We start from the raw sequence: 24649 nt of genomic DNA on the forward strand, positions 1-24649 counted from the left end.
TATACTTGAGATTTAATGTACTCTGGGAGATTTCGAATGAAGACGGATAAAGCTATTTGCGTTTGTCTGTGTTATGCAGAGATGTTGGTAGTTAGATGGTAAAAACGTAATTGTTCTGGACCCGGTTGTACGAAGGGTGTATAGCGTTATCAGACGGATAAATGTTATCTCTCAGATAGCGCTATTCACCCTTCATACAACAGGGCCCTGGAATTTAGAGAACCAGATAGAGCGAGAGAAATGATTAAGTCAAACTGATGCGCGCGTGTGCAAGATTATAACGAACGTGATGTCCTGGACCCTAACAGCTGGGTAGCGTGGCCTTGATCCAAGATGGCGGCTTTGTTCAATACAACAATTATGAACACAACATATAATAATTTTTTTATCATTCTCTAGGAAAGTTCCCTCACCCTTTCGACCAACTAGTACCTCAAGTACTTCCTATACCCTGTTTATTAGTTGTTTGAGAGGATAGATTATTTGAGGAACTACGATGGCTGAACCAATGGAAGTGGAAGAAGAACCAGTGGACAGTCAACTTACTCCTGAGAGTATTAAAGTGATAGCTGAATCTGTGGGCATAGCTAACCTGAACCACGAAGCTATTGCACTTATTGTGGACGAAGGGACTTATAGACTCAAACAGCTTGCTCAGGTAACTTAAAGAAGAGCAAACAACTCTAAAAATCCAAGGAATTAACTTGTAGTTCTTGTAGCTTAAACATACTAGTAATTCCAGTGGAAGTCAGTTTTATATACTGGTATCGTAAGTGTTTTTGTTTTTGTGTGTAGGAAGCAGCTAAGTTTATGCAGCATTCAAAGAGGGGGCAGCTGGCTACTAAGGATATTGATAATGCATTGAGTGTGCAAAATGTGGAGGTAAATGAAAGTTTAAACTATGAACAAAGTTTATTAGATTGTCTGTGTGACCATACCATCAGGGTGATGGAAAATTCATGTTTGATGGCTTCAAATTTTTCACAGTGTTTCTCCAATATCTTAGGTTACGCTATAGTGTGCATCTTTTTTTCAATGAATACCATGTTTGCTTAGTATTTAGCAGAAAAATAATGAATTCATTGACCCCTATTTTTTATTAGCAGTGACTATTCGTATGGTAACCGTAAATGACTTGCAATTTCTATTCATACATACATTTAAATAGTGTGGGACTTTGGTTCTCCTCACTTAGAAAAACAAATTCAATGGCAGGCAAGATTTGAACCTGGTATCCTTAGCACCAAATTACAATACCTATCCCAACTCTAACCCTAAACTTAGCCACTCAGCCACAAAGTGAATTCGTTTGAGGCTTTCGGATTTTTGTCATTTGAAACAATATCAAAATATTTAATATGAATAGAAATTGCAAGTCAGCGTACAGTTACCGTAAGAATAGCCACTGCGTTTTTTATTTCCTTTTTTGAACAAGAATATGTTGGGGTGTGTTTATGCAAAGTTTAAGAACAATCTGATTGCCACCTCATTTGCCTGCAAATGTCCTTAGAATACAATTGTGTAGTTCCAGAAATCATCCATACCCACCCCACAGAGGAATTTGGAATTTCCAAAGAGTAAGGGGGTCAGAGAAAGAACAAAAATTACAGATTTTGTATGGAAGAAAATTGGAATTTCCAGGGGGTAGGGGGGGTGTCTTCCTCTGTGAGAGGGGAATGGATAATTTTTGGAACTACACATTCCCAATTTATCATTGTATCGATAATACAGTGTACTCAAAGATAATTTGTTTTCCATGTTTTCCAGCCATTATATGGGTTCCATGCAGCAGATTTCATACCATTTAGGTTCACCAGTGGTGGAGGACGTGAAGTTTATTATTACGATGATCCAGAAATTGACCTGAGTGATGTCATAATGACACAGCTACCACGCATCCCTGTTGATGTTACTTTAAAAGGTAAGTACATTTACTTGCAAGAACGTTGTCATACGAAAATAGAACAGTGATTTAGTGGGATAGGAATTATATTAAAAAACAAAAGAAGATCACTAAAGCTGAACTTTTTCTTTTGTCTTTTAATGTATTCCTTTCTCACTAAATTACTAATGTTCTAATATCGTATGACAACGTTCTTGCAAGTAGGTGTATATCATTATTATATATTTATAATAATAATAATAATAATAATAAACTTTATTTAACGATGATAAAAAACCAATTTAGCAAAGCTAATCTTACATTGGGTCATCAAGAAATATAAAAATACAAAAATATGTGAAGCTAATATAAATATCTAAACTACAAAATTTAAATATACACTAAACTATTGAGAAAAGATACTATTTATAATTATGATTTATTTAACATATATTTGTAGAGTTCCGTTCTAAAACTCTTAAATTGCTCAATATTTCTTAAAGCAGTAGGTAAATTATTATAAGCCTTTGCCCCACTATAGGGCAGACAATTTCTACTGATGCATAACTTAACTTTAGGTAGCCATAAATCATTATTTGCAATGCTTCTAGTTATCCTATTACAAACTGAAGATTTCAGCTTAAACATATTACTAATATACTGGGGGGCCATGTTATGAAGGGCCTTGTATACTAAAGTACACAGTCTGAATGTTACTCTTTGATGAATAGTAAGAATTCCTGATATGTTAAACAGTGGACCAGCCGAAGTCAGTTTAGGCTTATCAAAAATTATTCTTAATGCCATATTCTGTAACTTAAGGATACGTTTAGCATGACTTGAATGACCCCAAATAGTGCAACAATAATCAATATGTGGCTGTAGAAAAGACTTATAATAAGTCAATCTACAGTCTAAAGGTAAGAACTTCTTAATCCTTCTTAACAGATAGATTCCTTTACTTAAGGTCTTGGCTACTTTGTCAATATGACACTTCCATAAGAGGTGTTTGTCAATTATTACTCCTAACAGTTTTTCAGTTTTAGTTGTTTTCAACTTAGCGCCATTGTAGTAAACTTCAAGGTCACTCTTTAATCTTGCTGCTTTCTGATAAGTTGATATCAACATTGCCTTTGTTTTGTCAAGATTAACAACCATGTTATTTTCATTGCACCATGTGTGAACATTAGACATATCATCAGTTAGAATGTCATTGAGTTCCTCAACTGTCTTTGCACTGGAATGAGATGTAGAGTCGTCTGCAAACATATCGATATTGGAACTAGTGTATAGGGGAAGGTCATTTATAAATACAATAAACAGCAGCGGCCCAAGTATGCTTCCCTGAGGTACCCCATAATGGACTGGTTTCGTAGATGACAGGATTCCTTGAATCTGAACACACTGCTGTCTGCCTTGTAAATATGACTTGAACCAGGATAGCACTAAATTATCACAACGATAGATTGCAAGTTTCTGAAGAATATTTATTACCTTACTGGCAGTGCTTCACTGGCATTAGGTAAAATCATGTGTTTTCTGATGTGCAATCATTAAGTAAAGAAATAATAGTCTAGGGAATGAAATGTGGTGTGAAATGGGTAAACGTTACGCCCAAGGTAAAGAGGTCAATTGATCCATAACAAATAGCACTACCAACTGTTAGCCTAAAGTTATTTTGAATAAATTACCAACTGTATAACACTGTATTATCTTTATTTACAATGATGGGAGGTTCTTATATAGCACATCTATACATGGTCTTATTGCACTTTATATTTTTATGACCAGACGAGGAGATTACAGGCTGCATATTAAGGTGCTACTAATTAGCAGCCATGCAGCTTACAATAGTACTGTATTTTTGAATAGGCTGCATATTTGAAGCAAGAGACAATCCCCTACTCTTACATGAATAATTCAACAGGTTCATTTTACTGCAGGTTATGAAAGGTCCTACTGTTTTAGTCCTTATCCTTATACAAGTAATCTGTTATTACAGTACACTAACTCTCTCTCTCGTTATTGCAGCTCACTGGCTGAGTATCGAAGGCTTGCAGCCAGCAATACCAGAAAACCCACCACCAGGTATGCATTTCATAAGATCAAAATACTCACCTTTCCCTTATCTGCATTTTAGCTGAAGAAAAAATACAGAATATCTTTCTCCTTCCCCTTATATCCTCATTCATTCCATAAGGGAGTCACAAATAGATTAACATATATATTCCCTCTGTGGTGGAGGTATTGATATTTTGTGTAACCCTGATTAATGGACCTAAAAATCATTGAATTTGATTCTAGTATAAGAAAATATATCCTTCCTTTTTTGCCTCCTTTCCTTGCACATTCCTTACTTGCTTGCTAACTTCCTTCTTTCCCAACCTTTCCCACTCCCTCCCTCCTTCATGTATTTCTTTCTTTTTTTCTCATTCTAGCACAAGTAAAACCAGCTAAAGATGACAACAAACCATCCAGCGATGCTCTCCCAGCACCAGCCCTGAATGCCAACCAGAAAAAGACCAGTAAACTTAGTGATATCACATCAAAAACACCCACTAAAAAACCAAACCCCAAGACAGGCCTGCGTCCAGTCAAAACTGGTAATACCATGTCTACAGCCACAGAAGAAGGAATGGAGAACTTCAAGGGGATTGTTACACATGAACTTTCTGTTGTGAGTAATATAGGAAATGAAAAATGACTAGAAATTGCATGCAGATGATAATTGAAACAGAAAAAAAAGAAAAACATTAGATAAGCTATAATTAAACCGTGAAACATTCTGAAAGTTTGGGCTGACATACTGTAACCCACTGAAATCAATCTGTCATAGATTAGTACTGATAAATATTAGCATACAAATAACCTAATGTTGCTACACTTCCCATACTCACAACAAATGAGTGATGGCCTATAAAAACCTTCAAATTTTATTGGACCCTCAAACAAACTCTGGGCTGATCAAAGTCATGAGACTAGCTTAACTCACAGATTAAATTGGAATTTAGCTTGTCAGGTTTTGTGGAGGGGGGGGGGGGGGGGCAGAAAAGCACAAAAAAAGTCCTTGAATCAAGTGGGCCTACGACAAATTCCTTGACTACTAATTTTTTGTTTCAACAGGAACAGCAGTTATATTATAGAGAAATAACAGAAGCTTGTGTTGGGTCTTGTGAGTCCAAGAGAACAGTAAGTAATCAAGTTAAACACCAATGCATCAATAAATATCAATAACTTTTCCAGGCTCTTTCATGTGAGGGATTCATATCATTATTTTGTGCGTATTTTCCAGGAAGCTTTACAGAGTTTGGCCACTGATCCTGGACTGTACCAAATGTTACCAAGGTTTTGTACATTTATTTCTGAAGGGGTAAGAGAAACGTTATTTCTGGAACTCCTTTCCCTCACACTCTACCACATTAAACAAAACAGGGTAACACATTTCCCCTTTCTTTCATTTCAATTTAGAAGGAAAGCCCATTGGTATCTATTTTCTTTAAGTTTGATGTATTGTGACATACATATATCCCATAGTTTATATAATTGATTATGTTTTTATTTCTCTGTTGATGTTCAGGTTAGAGTCAATGTCGCACAGAACAATCTCGTCCTACTGATATACCTGATGAGAATGGTCAAAGCACTGCTTGATAACTCAACTCTCTTCCTTGAAAAATATGTAAGTGTTCATAGCATCATCAATTAGCTCCCATTTTACACAAACAATTATTATTAAATTCCAGTTCATTTGTCATTAATGATGAGGAACTTCTAAGGTCCTAATTTGGAACCCTGGGGCATGCCAAGTCTGTAAGTCTGTATATCATTATACCTGTGTCATTGATAAACTTCCATTATACATGAACAATCAAACTTTCAATTATTCAATTATTCAATTATCATTAATAATGGGAAATGACTGGGGTCCTAATTTGGAACCCTGGGGTATGCCTAGGGAATCTGGAAATCTGTATATCATCATAACGATATCATTGATAAACTTCCATTGCACGTGACAAACACTTCAATTCATTTATCATTAATAATAATGGAAAATCACTGGGGCCCTAATGTGGAACACTGGGGCATGCCTGAGTAGTCTGGAAGTATACCCTTATACCTATATCATCAATAACTTCCTTTTGCATGAATAATCAATTCTACCTCATTTATAATTAATAATGGGGAACCGCTAGGGTCCTAATGTGGAACCCTGGGGTATGTGTGAGAAGATTGAGCTGCAATACTAACATTGTCTTGCCTATTGATGTTTGTAGCTACATGAATTAATACCAGCTGTTGTAACTTGTGTTGTGAGTAAAAAACTCTGCCCAAAACCTGAAGTAGATAACCACTGGGCCTTGAGGGATTTTGGAGCAAGACTCATCGCACAGATTTGCAGGTAAGAATATAATAATGATTTTAAGATTATATTACAAACACATTATTATTCGTTATATATCCTTTTACAAAGGTATGTACTTGAACCTATTTCAATAAATGTTGTCATCGGCAAAGGAGATAGGCAATATAGGTCATTCGCCTATCGCTTATCATGATTGCCTATCTTTTGTTTTTGCCGTTTTTGAAATAAGTATATACAGAATATTAAGTGTATTGAAAATGGGGTTGATTTGACCACCATTGATTGCCAACATTGTTACTGGAGCTGAGAAAAAGATGCTTAGCGCCTCTCTATCTTTGCACTAGTTTTGTATGACTTGAGTATGTGTGCAAGCAACTTGCAGACACAATAATAATATTTGCCATTCTTCCTTCCTAACAATTTCATTTAATGCTACAGCTGTACAACATTCAACGGTACTAGCCATCTTAATGTGAAGAAATAGAAAACACGTGCGCATGCTGTGTGCTGTCATAAAGCACGTAGGGGTTGGCAGAACTTGAGAGAAGTGTTAGGAGAAGCATGATTCGTAGCGTACTGCTTCTGGACACTTCTCGAGTCTTCTGCCAATCCCCAAGTGTTTTATGACTGCACACAGCACAGCAAGTAATTTTTTATTTCTTTTATAAAATACAAATTACAATAATAGATAGGAATGACGCAACTGAAAATGCGTGTGAGAGCAATGTGCCCTCATAAAGCATGCACTCCAAACCAATCAGAACGCGACATTCATAACAGTTATTTCATAATGGTTAATAGAAAATGTACTTATAAATTTGCAGGACATTTAATTCTACTACAAACAGCGTTCAGACAAGAGTAACAAAAACATATTGCAAGGTACTTATTCTTCTTGGTAATCTCAATAATACTGCTACATTGGCTTATTAATTTTTAGACAAATTTTTGCATCACAAAAAATTTCCCTCTATAATATTATTGGCCTCAAAGTTTTGTCAAATATAGACAACGATCCATATTTCTTGAGCAAAATAATCACTTGGGTGTTAAATGAATGATTGTTTTTTAGGCTCTACAACAAGAGAAAGCACCACTTGCTACTCACTATGGTGCTATTACAGGACTAGCAGAACTTGGCCAAGAAGTAACCAAGGTCCTTGTTGTACCTCGACTTAAAATTGAGAGTACTTTGATAGTAAAAGCCTTACAAGAAGGGGATGCTGTGGAGAAAAATGCTGCTGAAAACATAAAAAATCTCTTGTTGGTTAGTAGTAATCCAACAGACTGGTTTTTTTTCCTTTCCTTTTTTCTTTTCTTCTCTTCTCTTCTCTTCACTTCTCTTCTCTTCTCTTCTCTAATCTGGAATATCTAAGTGTTTTTTGCCTTTGTCTTTTAGAAACATTGTCCAGGAGTACTTATTCGCATGCATCATCCACCTGACATTCCAGAAAAGTATGAATCTGATTACGGTAACATGGGTCGGTTATTATGCACTAAAGTTGCTCAGCTGCGTCAAGGACTAAGTGCAGGAATAAGTGCACTGAAACCTAATGTATTAACACTAAAAACATCTGTTAACTTTCCTAAAGCAACCAATATAACCACTCCTACTACCCCTACGACACCTGTACAGGGTCCTAAGACTCCATTATTGATAGTCTCATCTGGTGCATTGCCAACTACTCCTACAAGTCCAGCCATGAAGACGTTCACTGTTCCATCATCAGTGGTTGCTGGTGTTATTGGTACACCAACCATTAGTGGTGTACAGTCACCTACTGTACCAAAAAAGATTTGAATTTTCAGTCTTATTTTAATAACATGTACAATTTTAGCAGATATAATGTATAATGTATAAATTAGTAAACCTGATACTTAATTTTATTTTGATTGCTTTACTTAATGTATGAGGGAAAGAGGGAAAAACAAATGAATGAAATTTGGTGTAAATTTTTACAACCATTCCCATCATCTTCATCTCTGGGTGTTGCCACACCTTAGAACTGCCCTTTGTTTTTGCCTATCTTTATATCTCTTTATCTGACAATCTTTCTTTGAACTTTGAAACAATGAACAAAAAACATTGCCTAAGGGAATGATCATGCAGTCTGAAAAGGGGTCGTGGTTGAATGGATGAATGGAGCTATTGTATTGTCTTAAATTATGATTTTGAACTTTTCCATCTCCTGTTGACTAAAATTGGACTTTGATCTACATAAAAAGATTAACACTAAATCTCTGGTATAGAAAAAAAAGTAAAGAAAGTTATTTCCATTTTTTGTGAATTTTCTTTGGCAGAAATAGAATAGCATGCTTAAAATAAATAAAAATACAACAGTATTGTAGTAAGAATTTATAAAGGCCTAATATTAAGTTTTCCAGCTGTAGCATTGATGACAAACAAAAGAACTCGAAAGAAAATACTAGTTTGAAATTTTTTTTATTGATTTTAACCGCGGGTCAAATCCAGCCAATGAAGCGAGACTATCTTTTTGTTCCGCGTTGACATAAAAACATATCACGTGTCTTTATTTAGCGAGTCACATGGAAAACATCTGCTATCACGTGTCCAATCACGTGTGCAGGAGCAAGAGCAGCGAGTTTGATTGACAGTTGCTGTTGGTAACAGTGAAGGGTGGGGTGAACGAGTGACGTACTTATCATGTGATGTGTTCTTGTCCTCGTGGTCAGTTTCGTCGTTCTTCTCTACTGTTCACATGACCAGTTTATTTGACCCCATGACCAGCGCTTCGCATTCGAATTCTCCGACTCTGGACATGCTCGATGGCTCCCTAGATACAGAGAAGACGTCTCTACACGAGGCCAAGGGCTCTGATCCAACGCAAGTTTCCCCAGAACCCGAAACAGTCACAGTCACAGTCTCGACTGTCGGCGACGAACACGGTCTTGTAGGCCATAGGAGTAATTCGCCCTTCGTTGCTGACCCAAACGCCATCCAGTTTCAGTACAGGGCAGACAATAATGGCCAGGTTCAAGGGACAGGGTTCGATGGAGGAAGCCAGCAGATTCGAGTTGTTCATGTGCAGTCTGCTGAAGTCGTTGGAGAACGAGTCGATGGGTCTGGTACGCCAACGAACTTTGTCTCCCAACCTCAAGTGCAAACGGTGATCCAAAGTCCATACAGCAATGGCTCTTCTCCGACGCATCAATCCGACACCGATGCTACTCCAGACGCCAACAGATTCACCTACTTTCACACTCAGCCCGATGGAGCTGGAGGTGGAAACGTTGTGCAAACGGGAGCTGGGGATTCTCTCGAATCAAACAACACTTATGCCGTTCGTAGCATCCCTGTCTCACTACAACAACCATCCTCTCCCTCTCAACTACCTGGAACAATAACAATGGCTGAGGCACAGACTATCACAACTGTAGGGACTGCTGCAGGTAGGAATCTTCTTCGTTTGTCATTTTTGAAGGGTTAGGAGTCGACGAGAATGCAACCTAAGTTGTTCAACATATTTTTTTCCCTCTCTCGTTGAAAGGAGGATTTTACGTGATGATGTCCCCTCAAGAAGTCATGCAGAGTAGCACTCAAAGAACCATAGCCCCAAGAACACATCAAATGGGAAGGTAAGATATTATTATTCTGGTTTTATTACTCGTACACCACAACTCATATTGAAATAAATGAATCCGTGTTGAATTAGCGTGTTTTGGTTAGAACGCCATATTTTATTCATTGTTAAACGAATATTTACGCGAATATATCATCTTAAACAATAACTTCAAAGTTGTTAGTACAATTTCTTAAATTCATTGTCGAGGTTTGAAAAAGGAAGTATCCTAATTTTACAAACGAAAAAGATAAGGGCGATCCAGCAATTCTTGTCATGGAATACCAAGGTTTCTTTACAAACATTCTGTGCGTCAGTACGTTCGCAAACACATTTTATTCAAATCATCTGCCAAATTGTCGATTAGGTTTTGCACGAAAATTCATTAGTCCTGTGATTTTCTCGTAATTTCGGCTTCGAAAAGAAGAAATAATTTCAACGAAATCGATGTTTTTGCATTATTCGAGCGAATGTCTAAGAAAGCTGATTCTTAGCAGTTTCCTCGCGATCTAGTGTTCAGTAATATCGAAAATATTATCTAAGATTAGCTTAAGAGGTTTATTACAGATTACAGAGACCTGTGTTTCCCGTCAATATTGTGTGAGTTTTTATTTTGTTACCATCACATGTTAAAACACTATTCCCATGTGATCAACGAGGTATCTGCTGTTGTGTCTTGAATCATGTGACAGTCAAAGCACATGGACTCCCTTCATTCTCTCGTAAATAAAATCACCATTCGTATTCTTGTGAGAGTCAAAAATGGAGGTTCATCGATTGCTTGAACTTTCTTTTTTCAGTAAAGTTGAAGGCACTAGAGGTAGAGACGACAAGAGAAGAGAAACTCACAATGAAGGTACGTATTGTACGCAGATGTTATTTTAAAATACTCAACAATTTTGAACTTGGGTTGCGAAAATTATTAACTAGAATCTTTGATGTTTAATGATTAATACTAGGAAATGATTTTCGTGTGTTGTGACCTAATGTTCAAAATTCTTTCAATTTTTTCCGAATTTCCAAAACAGTATGATTATCTAGTAATTTAGCTAAATTTGTGCAAATATTAGGATATACAAAATACCCAAAAAACTGTACCAAAGACTTCCTTTAAATTGGTGCTAGTAGACAAATTAAATATCATGTTTTTAATCATAAGTAATCTTGTATGATAACAATGGTCTCATTACAGCATGTTTGTCATTATACATCAAGAAATGTCTTTGTACATGGTTGCTACAGGGTTGTTTTTTACATTCTAGTTGAACGTCGTAGAAGAGATAAAATCAATGGATGGATTACCAAGCTAGCCAAAGTCGTTCCAGATTGTGCCTGTGATCAAACTAAAGCTGGACAGGTTGGTTTTTATGCACCGACTCCTAGTGCACATTCAATGAAATCTTTTCCATTATTGATATTTTTTATCTATTGTTTTGTATATGCACTATACAAATGATTGCAGAGGGAAATATATTGTACAGTTCAAACAACACACAAATATATTATTTTTACATTGCCTTCTGGATTTGATGGTGTAGGTATCTACCTATTAACTAATAAATTAAAAAATAATTATTTATATAATCTAATTTTTTCAAAGAACACTTTTAATATTGAGCATAAAGTTATGGGAAAGTCTATCAACATTTTTTTGTCAAAAAATAATAGTTTAGTATTTTTTTTCAAACATAGTTTTCTTTTTGTTTGACCCAGAGTAAAGGAGGAATACTAGCAAAGACAGTAGATTACATAAATGAACTAAAAACAGCCAACACAAGAATGGGTGAAAGCCTCAAGGATAATGAGCAGACAGCAATAGATATTGAGTTGTTACGTCAACAAAATGAGGAGCTTCGGCAAGAAAATGCAATCTTACGAGCTCAACTACAGCAACATGGGATAGACCTTGGGACCATTGTTTCGGTTGGCCAGCCATCCCAAGGAACAGGTTAAGACGATGTACACACATATGAAGGTGTTTCTGGATCATTTGGGATGCATAACTAATTAAATCCCAAGGCAATTGATAATTACCTTTGAACATAAACTTCGTACTTGTATCCAACTTCAAAACAGCACAAGTAAAACCATTAGCCATAGTTAAATAAAATAGTAGTTTGTGTGAATATGTAATCTATAGAGTTCGAAGATTTTTATTGTATATATATAAACTTTGAGCAGAAAATATAAATAAGCCTCTCCTTTCCAATGCACAACCTCAAATTTCGTCATTCAAAATGCCAGCACTTGTACTCTAACTATTCAGGTAATATTTTACTGTACTTAAGTCAGTTGGCTATTTTCTAAAAACAATATTATAATGGACTGAAAACAGTTAAAAATGCTATAGTAAACAGTCAGATGTATTTTCTCATTTTTTTCTTTCAGAGATTTTGTCTGAAGACAAAAATATGCTTTTAAAAAAAGTAACTTTTGAATTTAAATGTTAAGTTTGTCCAAGATTAGTTTATATTTAGATGACTAAGGATTTAAGACCCTTGTTTTCTTTATTAGATAAGTGAGGTGATCAGAAGATAAATTGATAAATATTAAACATAACATTTTCTTAACTATGCCTCCTTTTATTATTATTTTCTATACCATTAATTTGCTCCCTTGGGAAAATGTTTTGGTATGAAAAAATGTATCTCTTGACTTGTTTTGGGGGAAGATGATGATGAAGGTAGAAAAGCAAAATCCACATTATGTAAAACAGGTTGTTTACAACAAAATTTCTTTATTTCTTTCTGGTAATAATATTTTACAGCATCAGTTCTTCTTCTTTCTGTGTTCATTCCTAAATTCATGTCTGGAAAATGCAAAAGAATTTGATAAGCTATATGATTGACATTAACTATGCCAAGGTTGAGTAAGGGACTTGGTTGAACTGTTATTGCAATGCAACGTGAGACTGTTGCGGGAGACATATTTCCAAAATGGCATCTATTTCGTCCCCTAAAAAGTTCCAAAATGCACTGCAAATCCAACATTAACCATTCTCTTTACTCAACCTTAGAATGGGGAAGAGATAATGAAAGGGTATTGTAATGTATTTTGGAAAATCTTGACCCTCTACTTGGGTGTGGTCACCCTGGGGTTGGAGTGTCAAATTGAAAAAAAATAACATTTGATCAACTTAATGTGCTACGCACCATACCATGAACACTTCCACAAGCTTTTGTCAGATTTCTTTTTGACAACTTTTAATCATGCTCTTTACTGCTAACCAATTTGATAATGGTGCTTCACTTTAATGTTTCGATAGGAGTTTGTACATTAATGAAATGATATCGAACATCTAAGTGAATCGCTGATAAAATAATGGTAAACACTGGTAAAGAGCACTTTAAATTAAAACTCGTCAAAAGGGAATAAAAAACTTGCAAGTGTTCACAGTGCAGCAAGTGGCACAAAAAGATACCTTGATTGCCATCGTGGTCCTTGGTTCCATACTCTTCCAAAAGATGGTAACCTGAATCAAGAAGCATTCATGATTCAATAATTCAGCCAAAAATATCTCTAAAACAACAAATTTTATACTAACCATTCTTCATCTGTCTGTTTTTCTCTTTCAAAGTTTGCTCCAACTCTGTTTGGATTTTGAGCTGATTTTTTCTTTCGTTGAACTGTTTAAAAAAACAACCAAATAATCTGATCTACTTGAAACTTATATCCACCAGAACCTTCAGTGTCATGCTAATTTTTTTGTACTTTGTGAGTTTAAGAGGGTTGGAAACAATACACAACACTTACCGTGTTTCTGAAAGTCTTCTAAGGAAGGGCCAATGCATGTTTCCTTAATTTTAAATTTAAAAAAATATTTGAATACTTGCAAAACATTTTCATTTGAAATGAGTTGAGGTAAATAAAGGCTTTGCACCATCATGTGATGGCAGCCATGACAGGAAGCAGGTACAATGGAATCTGGTCTCATGTGATTTACATGAGAAAGAATTCAGTCTCCCAGTGGGAAAAGACTATTGCTGTGCCTCCCGTCATGGCTGCCATCACATGATTGGTGAATGTTTGGAAAGAAACCTCAATCCTAATAATGCATTGGAAGATTATTACGTACCTTTTTGTCATCATTGTCATCATCATCATCCCTTAACCATGGTGGGGTTGCACCTTATAAAAAAAATTATAATTCACTGGAAGGACTGCTGTCAGACACGAAGTAACAGCCTGCTTAGCAGTGCAGGGCTAGACCTGAATAATCTTAGTCAGTCTAACAAAATGGTAGCACGAAAAAGCCCCAGAGCATTTAATACAGTGTGTGCAACCATGCAACTAAAAATCCCTTGAGATACGAATAACAATGAAACAACTGCCATGTTGGTTGATCTACCAAGAGAAGCTAACGAGGAATGGTTGAAAATATTTTGGGGGGGGGGGGGGGCTGCCTTAATGTGCTTACCAGAATATATATTGCCTTCTCCTTGTCCAAGGCCTTTTATATCTATACATGTTAAATTACTACCAAATGCTTTAGCAGTTTGGATTCCTCTTGGGGATGATAATCCTACACCTGGCAGTAAAAAAAAGATAAATAATATAAGTTATATACATACATTTATATAATTTTATTTTTATTTCTAGTTATACAATTTATATTTATTATTCTGTTGTAAGTTTTAACACGGCTCTTAGGAAGAGCATTTTGTATGATAAGACATCCGTGTTTAAATAAAGATTATGTATGTATGTAACTTATATCTCTCACACACTATCTTAAGCTATGCGTTTTTGTAAGAAAATATGGTGGCATAACAAACTGCACTAAATCTACTAATTTTTTTTGTTTTTGCCCTTTCAGAATTACTTTTTTTGATGTAACAATGGATATATTTAGAAAAGAAATAGCCTTTCAGAAAACAGTAGGGAAGTATGTCCTAGTCAAAACAACTTGGCAAAAGGATTAATATCTTCTTGAATAGTAAGTGTCATTAATTCCCAAAGGGTAATATTTTAAGCATATTTTGACAACATTTTAATGTGTATGTGGGTGTATTAAGTATGTCACCCACCTGCATTACTAGTGTTTCCAGGTACTCCCTCTTCCTTGTCCATTTCCCATGGATACCACTGATCAGACCCTTGTCTGCAATAACATAATAAACAATAAGTGCTGGTCCATTGAGGAGGGAGGTTGCCGCTCTAAAAAGATCTATAACTCAATTAGATAAATACAAAGAAACAGAAACAAACAAAAGAACAAGTTGACAAATAAAACTAGTGTTCCTTTTGGCCAATATCTTGACAGCTCTTATTAGCAGGTGCACCATTGCTGCTATTGAGAACCAAGAGTCTAATAACAGCCACAGGGGTACAATAAGCAACATATAGAAGTGCAAAACACTTGCGTCCCTTTTTAATAATCTCATTTATATGGACACTGAATTGGCCGATGAATTCTACAGACATGCTCTTAAAAAAGATTTGGATATGGTTGGCTGAGGCCGTAAGGCTCAGGTCAAACGTCAATTTTAACATGAGCCAAACCTTAATGAAACAATGGATAATGAGGCAGTCTTCACAGGAGAAAAAAAACCGGATTCCCAAATTGGGAATTTCTTGGGAATTTTCTTGAATTCCCAACAAATTCCCATCCAATTCCCAGAGAGAACAAAATTCGGAACGTGGCACTGATTCCCAATGTTAGTTTGTTGGGAATTTTGTTTTTCTATTGGGTATTAGAAGGAAATTCCCAACGATAAATCCCAACATTGGTGTTCTAATTGGGAATTCAAGGAAATTCCCAACAATTCCCAATTTGACAATCCGGTTTTTTTTTCTGTGCTTCTTTGATGTCATTAGGTTCGGCATATGTGAAATTCAACGTTTGACTTTAGTCCAACTTTTCAACGTCTGGTAGTAGCAGATAGGAGTTAAAGTAGAAGAAGAGGAAAAAATATACTTATAGAAAGATTGCATTGCCTCAATTTACTAATAAATTTAAAATAAATTGTATATCATAAAGGAGGGAGGGTCTTGAGTACTTTACCTGTACTTGAATATGCCTCCTCCCCAGACTCTAAAGCCTTCATGCCTATTCAGAATTCAAAATACATGATGTCAAGCAATATTTTTAGGATTCTATATAAATACTAAGATAAAAGGTACAAAGGAAATTAGATCAACATGCATGAAACTGAGAAAAATAAAATGATATAATATTGAAATTGGGATATTATTTAAAATGAACATGCAAGAGAAGGAGCTTGTAAACAACACTGAGAATCAAAGCAAAGGTACGAATTTTTCACTCTAGTTAAACTAAATCATTTTCTTATTGGAAAAAAGTGTCAATTTTCCCAGACAGTCTCCATAAAAATGAAAAATATCAGCTTTAATTTGTGATTTTTTATCATCCTCTTGAGATCTTGACTGATGAAGAACAAAAAGGCATCAGGAATTATGTCATCTGCAGTCAAATAATATTTATGAAAATGAAGTATTCTATTTCTAACCGCAGGTGTTTTTACAGTAGTACATGGTCTTTACGGCAGTACATGTTTTACAGGATTAAAAAATTAGAGATTTTTTTAAGTTGATGTTAGAATGCAGCTAAATATGTTGATGTTTGTGGATGGAACTAATGATATGTTTTTCCTCAGCATTTCCACACTACGAAATTTTCAACAGTGTATACAGAACACAAATAAATCATTCATACAGTATACCAACCATCCAGTGGGATTTTGCTGAATGCCAAACTCATTCTGTACAGTTTTGTAGATAACAAGAGGTTGCTGTGGTCGTATTTCTGGTGGCTATGGTTGGTTATATTCAGGAAAAGAAACAAATACTAAAAATTTAACTTTGATAGTATGAAGAATCACCATTCAGTATAACACCCCACAAGGTGTGATTATATCTCTCTTTCCGATAAAGAGAAAAAAGAAGAACCTACTAGATAAAGACTCTTGAAGTGTAGGAGAAAATCCAAATCCAGGGCAGGATAGAGTAGGGAAGGGGAAGGGGAAGGGGAAGGGAAAGGTAGGTTATAGTAAGTCAGGGTACAACATAGTAGGCTAGGGCAGGGCATTTTAGGTTAGGTCAGATGGGAGGGAAGGGTAAATTTTCTAAATCTATTTAACATGGTTAAGGATATTAACAATCATATGATGTTAAAGTCATAGATGCAGTGCTATGCCTAAGCATATTGTAATGGATACAGTTCAACACCCTTTGTCACATCACCACAGACCTGTTGGCTTTCTCGTTTTTGTTTTACTTCTATCTGTTTTATTTTTTCTGCCTCCTGTGAAGGAAATTAATACAATGAAAATATTTATGTGCTTTTAAGAAAAATGTATTACAAATAAAATAGTGTCACAAACCTTTTCTCTTTTTTTCTCCATGACTTCTTCATGTTCTTTCAAAGCCTTATCAACACCTTCCTTGAACCTTTATTCAAAAAGAGATTAATATTTCTCTTATGAACACTAGAAACTATAGAATACTCTGTAAATGAAGTTTTCTTGGTCTCTGAAACAAGTAAAGCATTCTGAATATATTATACAAAGGGAATTAGATGTGGTGCATCAGTAGTAGACTCACCTCTCACCTGAGCCATATTTTTGCGTCTCATGTTTGATTCCTAGACTAGGCATTATATGAATCTAACATGCTAAATGCCAATTTAATCTATGAATTAGCTGTGCCCTAACTTTGATTGACCCAGAGGTTGTCTCAGGTTGTTTGATCTGTGATTTAGCCATGCCCTGACTTTGATAAGCATATAGTTTATTTCAGGGTTCAATATGTGAGTTGCAGAGCCCTGACTTTGATCACCTCAGAGGTCGTTTCAGGGTTTGATTTGTGACTGTTAACCATACCCTGACTTTGATTAATTAGCTCAGTGGTTTAAGGGTTCAATTTGTGAGTTAGCCATGCTTTGACTTTGATCAGCCCATAGGTTGATCCAGGGTTTGATCTGTGAGTTAGCCATGCCCTGAAGTTGATCAGCCCAGAGGTTGATCCAGGGTTTGATCTGTGAGTTAGCCATGCCCTGAAGTTGATCAGCCTATAGGTTATTTCAGGTTACTGATGAAATTTGAAAGTCTAAAAATATTCATATGGAGGTTATGTTCAAACCTGATGTACTGCTCATTGGTGACCAAGAAAGCACTTTTCTTCTCTTTTTCTGCACCATGTTCTCTCCAAAAACTATGCAACTTTTTATGATGGTTTTTACTAAAGTAGGAATGAGAGGGAATTTCATGAATAACATACATATATATTTTCCATTCATGTATTCACTAATTGGCTTGTACTCTAGTTAAAACCATTAATTATCATAATTAGACTGCAGGAGCAGATCCAGGATGTTAAAAAGTGGGTTTCAAAATGGCCAACATGCAGAAAGAGCTGGTGTTATTGGCTTTTCATTATGCAAGATATTTTCATTTTCCTCCCATCCTTTTTTCAAAGTGATATGATTTCCTTTCATTGCATGCTGAAACCATTGTGTTAATGAAATGATTTTTATTTCGATCGATCAATGAAAGGTCAGGACAGATTAGGTAATGCATACCCCTCCCTCCCCCACCCCACACACACGCAGAGGAATTTGGAATTTCAATGGGGTAGGGGGGTCAGAGAAAAACAAAATTACAGAGTTTGTATGGAAGAAAATCTGAATTTCCAGGGGAAGGGGGGTCTAAAAAAATTCATCCTTGTTGGGGGGGAGAAATTTCTGGAACTACACAATATGAAAGTATGAATATAACCTACTGTATTGTTGAGGAATGAAGCTTTTTACACCCCAAATCCCTAAGATTTCCAGTGCCAGCCTTCAACTAATAAACACCAATGATTTCGAAATCTTACCTCGCAAAGTGTTCAAACACTCCGCCATAGGTGATTGACACCCGTCTGTCTGTCACATGTTTATTTACATCTTCACCACAAAAATGACACCAAAACTTAGCTCCTGGCTCTAACTCTCCGTCTTGAACAGAAGGGTTATGAAGATATTTTCTAACTTCGTCCACCTAATTAATAAAAAAAGCAATTCCTTTCAAATAAAACAGAATAAAAACAAGAAAGTTTACAATTTTCTCAAAAGAAGATTATTTATTTTTCTTGAAAAAGAGCTTACTTTTTTTCCAAATTTTAACAGCACATTCTCTAAAGCTTTCTTGTGCTTTTTAGAATATATATGCTTTCTTCCTTGGTCGTGATTCTTCCTACAAAGGACACAAAATGCGAAGTCTTTGCTACTCTGTTCGTCTGCCATCTTGGATCTGTATTATTTATCCATAATGCTTTGCGCAAACAGATATTTTAATTTGAAGATTGGGATACCTGTGGTGTCTATTAAACTATAATGAAAAAAATAAGACCAAGCTGTGAGAATTAATGATTATTTCTACATTAAATAATTACATTAAATTATTCCATTCTATTTATATCTTTATCATGTGTTTTTCATTGCTAAATGGTAGCATTTATGAGGAAATTTCTTCCTGCAAATTCTAGCGGCGGTAGATCTCCATGATAAGCGATTTATATACAGCTATCTGAACTATAGATCTTGCGATATATCAGGAATAAAAGATATGCCATTTCTTATCTTCCACAAAATCCATTTCCCCATTTTAAAAATTCCTTTTTATGTCTTTGCGATCGTTAAAACTGATGAAAATGATAACTATCTATTAGTTCCCGTGATTCTCATTCACTTTTGCCAAAAATACGTTTGAACATGTATTATTATTATGAGGATAATCCTGTCCTAGACCACAGGAACCCCAAGCGAATGGACCGCAAACAAAGCGACACAGGAAGTAAAAACAGGTGACAGGTCAACTTGACTTACACAAATGCAGTGCCGTGATTGGTCAGTTACTTCAAGTTCTGTGAACGTTCGGGAATTTTTATATTGAAAAGGCTGTCAACCTATTTAGAATTTCATTCAATCCATCATCAGCAAGCTGTCTTCAAATCCTAACACTCTTCAACCACACGAGCTTTCGTGTAAATAATCTATAATCACCGCCATTCGACCAACAATGCATTGAAACATTTTAATACCTAAACGGGTGTAATTACGTCGATATTAATTATTGATTATTACTGGTTTATCTTGGTTATTTCTCTCCATTAATACATTGCACTAAGGAAATACAAGAGCTAGTTCGTAAATACAGACAAACTAGAGAACCGTGTGAACTTGACTGTTAATTAATCTTGGACACTCAAGAAAGATTAGAAGCAAAGATCTGGAATTGTTACAAGACGACACAGTAGGCCCGGAGGAAAATCTAGTACAACTGTTTGATGATTTGAATATTATTATTCAGCGAGCCAGACGATCGCTGTCGATATTGAAGCAATGATGTTTCTGTGTGCAAAGCTGTCAGTGTGACGAGGTTGTAACGACGTAAATGTGGCAAACCATCTCAACGTACCTCCGTTCAATCACCCCTTAGGTACTTGATGAAAAATACATATTGATGGAGAACAAGAATTTTACTTGCGATAAGCAGAATGGAGGCAATTTGGCGAGTGAAAATTCTGATTTTCTCGCTATTTTGGGAGGTTTTAAGCGAGAGTGTTTACAAGTGAACGACTTCTTGGAAGAGGAGCGAGAATTTCGCGACAAGGAAGAGACTCAGAGTGGAGAAAAGTGTAAGATCTGCAGCTCACATCCATTCATACTTGCCAAGGCTGGATATTGGATTGAATGTACCGATAAAAACTGCCCTAAAATGAAGAGTGTCTTGCATTTAAGTGATAAACTAGTTAACAGTTTTCGCGACCTCGGTTCTAGCGGGAAAATATGTACCAAAGTTCTCCCTGAAGAAATTTACGAAAATTATTTTTATGGCTCTAAACACTGGAATTATTCCTGCAGAGATGAGAAAATCGGTCCTGTTATTTTAACGATTAAGCAAGAATTTCGCCAATCAAAGGATTTTCTGAGGTAAGTTGGTCTCTGAATGGTAATTTCAGATTGTTACACATAGTCAAATGCTACTCTAATTGGTTTTCTGTCACTAAACTGTTCAATAATATACCCCTTTATAGTACCGTAAGAGGCTGTAAATACAATCAAAAACAGATGGTTACTTCTACGAGTTTTATTCTTCATTTGTTTGTCCAAAATTGTCACATTTTATTAAAAATTATTGAATGTAGCACGACTTTTCGTGATCCTGGTTTGTTGACATTTGGATTTGAATGAAAGCATGGTAAGTCTTGTGCATACAAGACCCAGACCATTACATGAAAATCACGCATTTACAAAAACATCTTATCTCTGTATTCTAAAAATATATTTTTTTTCTGTTATAATCCTGTGGATTTGTTTTCTCTTTGGTGTTTTTTGTTTTATTTTTTCGTGGTGCTTATGTTGAGCGGTTTTCATTGGAGTTGATAAAATGGCGCTGTTTCATGATTGATATTTTGTTGAACCACGCGTTATATAATATTGTCAACAAAAGACCCTTTCCGCTGTTTCTCGTTAAGTATGTCAAAAACTGCAGGGGGACTTTCGCCTTGAATTTTTTTAAAATCCCGAAATGAAAGCCACGAGGGGTTTGTTTATGTTCGTGAGGACGGCGTGTTGTTCTTTGTCTGTAGCTCGTGGCATCTCCTTAATTCATCTGAACGCTATAAATAATACCGAAACTGCTTTTTTTTACCTCAAAAATGAAAACAAGCTGAAACTTTTGTTTTGGTTTCTAGAGCTGTTTCGCTATAGCCATCTTTGAACGACAGATATATTTAATTATATTCATGGTATTGATACCTTCATCTGCCGACACCTCGACGGCAGTTGATGTTAGCAAAATGATACTTCATAACTTCGTTTCATAACGAGATTAAATAATAATATAATAATAATAATACCTCTATTTTTGATAAAAAAAGGAAATGCCTTAAAAATCTTAATACTCTGTTTCCTTATATGATTTGAAAATACATTTTCTTCCGGAATATTCTTTTAAATATTCTTTTCTCTTCAAGTATTGTGCCCTCTGGGTATGGTTTACAAACATTGATTCTGGAACCAGAATGTTTTTCCATAATAAAACCAATTAACCATTTGAACAACACATTGAATATCCAATTTATTTATCCTTAAGCGAAAGTGATATCAAAATCTTTGATTAATTAGAAAGGAAGTAAAGAGTAAAACAAATGAAAATGAAAATGAAAAAACATAAATAATCATATATTTAAGCATCACGGCAAATGGAATATGAAATAAGCGTTTGATTAGAGGAAATATAAAACTGTACGCTCAAGCAGCCATGATGCATATCAATAGGTTCTCCGACCAAAGAAAATAGAATTTTCGCTGAAGTTTGCTTTTGCTTAAAAAAATTAACAAACAACGAATGGCAGTTCATCCATTGGCATGTTAGTTTGGCTAATAAACCCTTCCTAATTTATAATTTTCTAAAACGGAAAAGCCCAAAATACTTTGGAACTGGATATGGTGGATGGATTTTCCTAAAATTAAGAAATAATTGGCATGTGCAGGGATAGTTTGGTCATTATTTGTTGGTTTGGACTCATTTTACCACAGCTACCAGCTACAACAACAACAACAACGACTTTGTTTGTACATGAATACAATATTTACAATATTCTAGTTTAAATTAGTAGTATAGGGAATGGGGGTTCCAGCGCAATCTCAACACGGGCAAGACCCGTGTCAAAAATCCACCTACGGACAATCCCCACTCCAAGTGTGGTTGGGGGCAACAGCGCAAATATGTTAGTCTATATATGGAGTGCGAAGATTGTAAGAGAACTTTTAAGAAAGAAGCGGATTTGAAAAAGCATTTGAAAATGAAGACGAAGTGTATGAGCAGTTATGATTGTGGATGTGGTAAGAAGTTTGAGACTAAGGTTAAATTGTTTTGGCATTGTCAGGACTGTGAGTACGACTACGACGACCTAAAAAGTGCTTGGTATTAGGTATAAAATATTTCCTATTATATAGATGGAATCCCAAAGCAACTTCAGCACGGTGTCAATACCCGGTAACGGTGAGATTGACGTTAGACAGTTTTGGCGTCAGTCAGAAAGGAAGGTTAAAAGGACTCTCCGAAAAGGTATAGAAGAATTAGGAGCCCTGAAAGCGAGCATAATGGTAGAAGTAAGTTTATCAAAAGACGAGGTAATGACGACAGCAATGTTGCGATCAAAGTCGTTAGTGATATTAGAATCCACGAATCTGGATAGGTCACTCAGTGAAGCCTTAGAAGCGATAATGGAGTCGCTGTCTAACTACACGAAAGAAGGATCGGGTTGGACAGTAGAGGAGGTTGAAGGAATAGAGATAAGTATAGCCAGGTACGTACCCATACGAGGGGGGAGTTACGTACCGCTACCAACGTGGGTAGAAAGGAAGAAGGCTATTGTAAACGTGAAGAATGAAGACAATCGATGCTTTATGTGGGCAATCAGGTCTGCACTGTATCCAGCAGAGAAGGATCCCTGTAGGACAAGTAAGTATCCCACAGATGATTTAGAGTGGGATGGTGTGGAATTTCCCATGCAGTTGATAGACATCCCCATATTTGAGGAAATAAACGATCTAGCAATTAACGTTTACGGAGTCAGAGCGCAGACGATAGTACCGTTAGTTCTGTCAAAAAGTAAAGGAGAGCGCGTACATTTATTCTACCACGGCGGACACTACTCATGGGTTAAACACATTAGCAGACTATTCTACAGACATACTAAGCACAAAGGCAAAAAGTACTTCTGCGACTGCTGCTTGCTGTCATTTACATCCTTAAATACCCTAAAGAAACACGATGAGATCTGCCGCGGAGTCGAAGAAGTGGCGCAACGGATCCAGATGCCCACCAACAAAGAGCTTTCATACGCAGACCACCAAAAGCAGATGCAAGTGCCTTACGTGATATATGCAGACTTCGAAGCGTTGATAACTAAGGAAGAGCAGAAACGTGGCGCCACGAATAAGGTAGGATTACACGAGATCTGCTCCTTTGGTTACATAGTAGTCAGATCAGACGGTAAAGCAAACCCTCCTGTGATTTACCGAGGTAAGAACGCAGCTAATGAGTTTCTAGAAGCATTGCGAGAAGAGGAGGGGGAGATTAGAGAACAATTAAGACGTCCAAAGAAGATGGAATTTACCAAAGAGAACCAGGAGGCTTTTACCAAGGCAAAGAAATGCCACATTTGTCAACATACGCTTCTCCAGTTTGGAAGACGAGCCAAGAAAGCGTGGGATGAAGATGGAAAGTATCTAGGAGAAGCTCATTTTAAATGCGGGAAGTATGCTAAGAAAGGTGAGAAGCCGGGAAAGCCCTCCACGCACTGCATTCACTGCCACAAAGCATTTGTTGAGGATTTCTATGTGGATAAGGTTAGGGATCACTGCCACATCACGGGTAAATACAGAGGAGCGGCTCATTGGAAATGCAATATAAACTTCAAAGTAAATCCAGACATGGAGATTCCGGTGTTCTTTCACAACCTCCGCGGTTACGACTCCCATTTGCTACTACAAGGAACAGACGGCTCCGACGTCAAATGCATACCCAACAACAAAGAGCGCTACATGTCCGTAACTGTGGGTAAGCTAAAGTTCTTAGATTCGCAGCAGTTTATGGCGGACTCCTTAGCAAACCTCGTAAAGTATAACACCAACTTTCCCATTTCCAGTCAATATGGCGCGGAAAGGAAAGGAGTGTACCCATACGAATACATGGACTCCTGGGATCGATTCAAAGAACCCCTACCACCCAAAGATCGCTTCTACAGCACCCTAAACGAGTCCGGCATAAAGGATGAGGAGTACCAGCATGCGTTAGACGTGTGGGA

At 36.3% G+C, this 24649-nt stretch overlaps 4 protein-coding genes across 4 annotated transcripts in view; 3 read left to right on the forward strand and 1 right to left on the reverse strand.

The window, feature by feature from the left end:
• Window positions 1-323: 323 nt before the first annotated feature.
• Window positions 324-8135, forward strand: LOC116295330 (transcription initiation factor TFIID subunit 6). Its single transcript, XM_031703114.1, has 12 exons — window positions 324-658; window positions 796-882; window positions 1768-1921; window positions 3914-3970; window positions 4321-4559; window positions 5006-5071; window positions 5175-5252; window positions 5460-5561; window positions 6160-6284; window positions 7073-7130; window positions 7321-7515; window positions 7648-8135. The coding sequence occupies exons 1-12, from the start codon at window positions 497-499 to the stop codon at window positions 8047-8049; spliced, it is 1725 nt and encodes a 574-aa protein (XP_031558974.1). The 5' UTR covers window positions 324-496; the 3' UTR covers window positions 8050-8135.
• An 815-nt stretch (window positions 8136-8950) lies between these two features.
• Window positions 8951-12399, forward strand: LOC116295323 (upstream stimulatory factor 1). The gene is made up of 5 exons (XM_031703107.2): window positions 8951-9659; window positions 9758-9845; window positions 10630-10685; window positions 11092-11186; window positions 11543-12399. The coding sequence occupies exons 1-5, from the start codon at window positions 8969-8971 to the stop codon at window positions 11780-11782; spliced, it is 1170 nt and encodes a 389-aa protein (XP_031558967.1). The 5' UTR covers window positions 8951-8968; the 3' UTR covers window positions 11783-12399.
• A 147-nt stretch (window positions 12400-12546) lies between these two features.
• On the reverse strand, window positions 12547-19081 carry LOC116295324 (centrosomal AT-AC splicing factor). The gene is made up of 14 exons (XM_031703108.2): window positions 18936-19081; window positions 18665-18828; window positions 17930-18028; window positions 17173-17239; window positions 17040-17093; window positions 16517-16602; window positions 15834-15878; window positions 14857-14930; window positions 14247-14357; window positions 13905-13957; window positions 13583-13625; window positions 13374-13455; window positions 13251-13301; window positions 12547-12638 (listed from the first exon to the last, which is right to left on the reverse strand). Exons 1-14 carry the CDS (start codon window positions 19071-19073, stop codon window positions 12599-12601), a joined length of 1107 nt encoding a protein of 368 aa, XP_031558968.1. The 5' UTR covers window positions 19074-19081; the 3' UTR covers window positions 12547-12598.
• Window positions 19082-19747: 666 nt separating this feature from the next.
• The window catches only part of LOC116295318 (uncharacterized), a 29894-nt gene continuing 24992 nt past the window's right edge, over window positions 19748-24649 (forward strand). The window contains exon 1 of the mRNA XM_031703102.2: window positions 19748-20762. Within this exon, the coding sequence (XP_031558962.1) occupies window positions 20293-20762 (470 nt within the window). The 5' untranslated portion in view covers window positions 19748-20292. The remainder of the gene's footprint in view (window positions 20763-24649) is intronic.

Source organism: Actinia tenebrosa, unplaced genomic scaffold, assembly GCF_029948245.1.
Source record: "Actinia tenebrosa isolate PJP-AT-01 unplaced genomic scaffold, QUT_ActTen_1.0 PGA_scaffold0__85_contigs__length_37466705, whole genome shotgun sequence".
NCBI lineage: Eukaryota > Metazoa > Cnidaria > Anthozoa > Actiniaria > Actiniidae > Actinia > Actinia tenebrosa.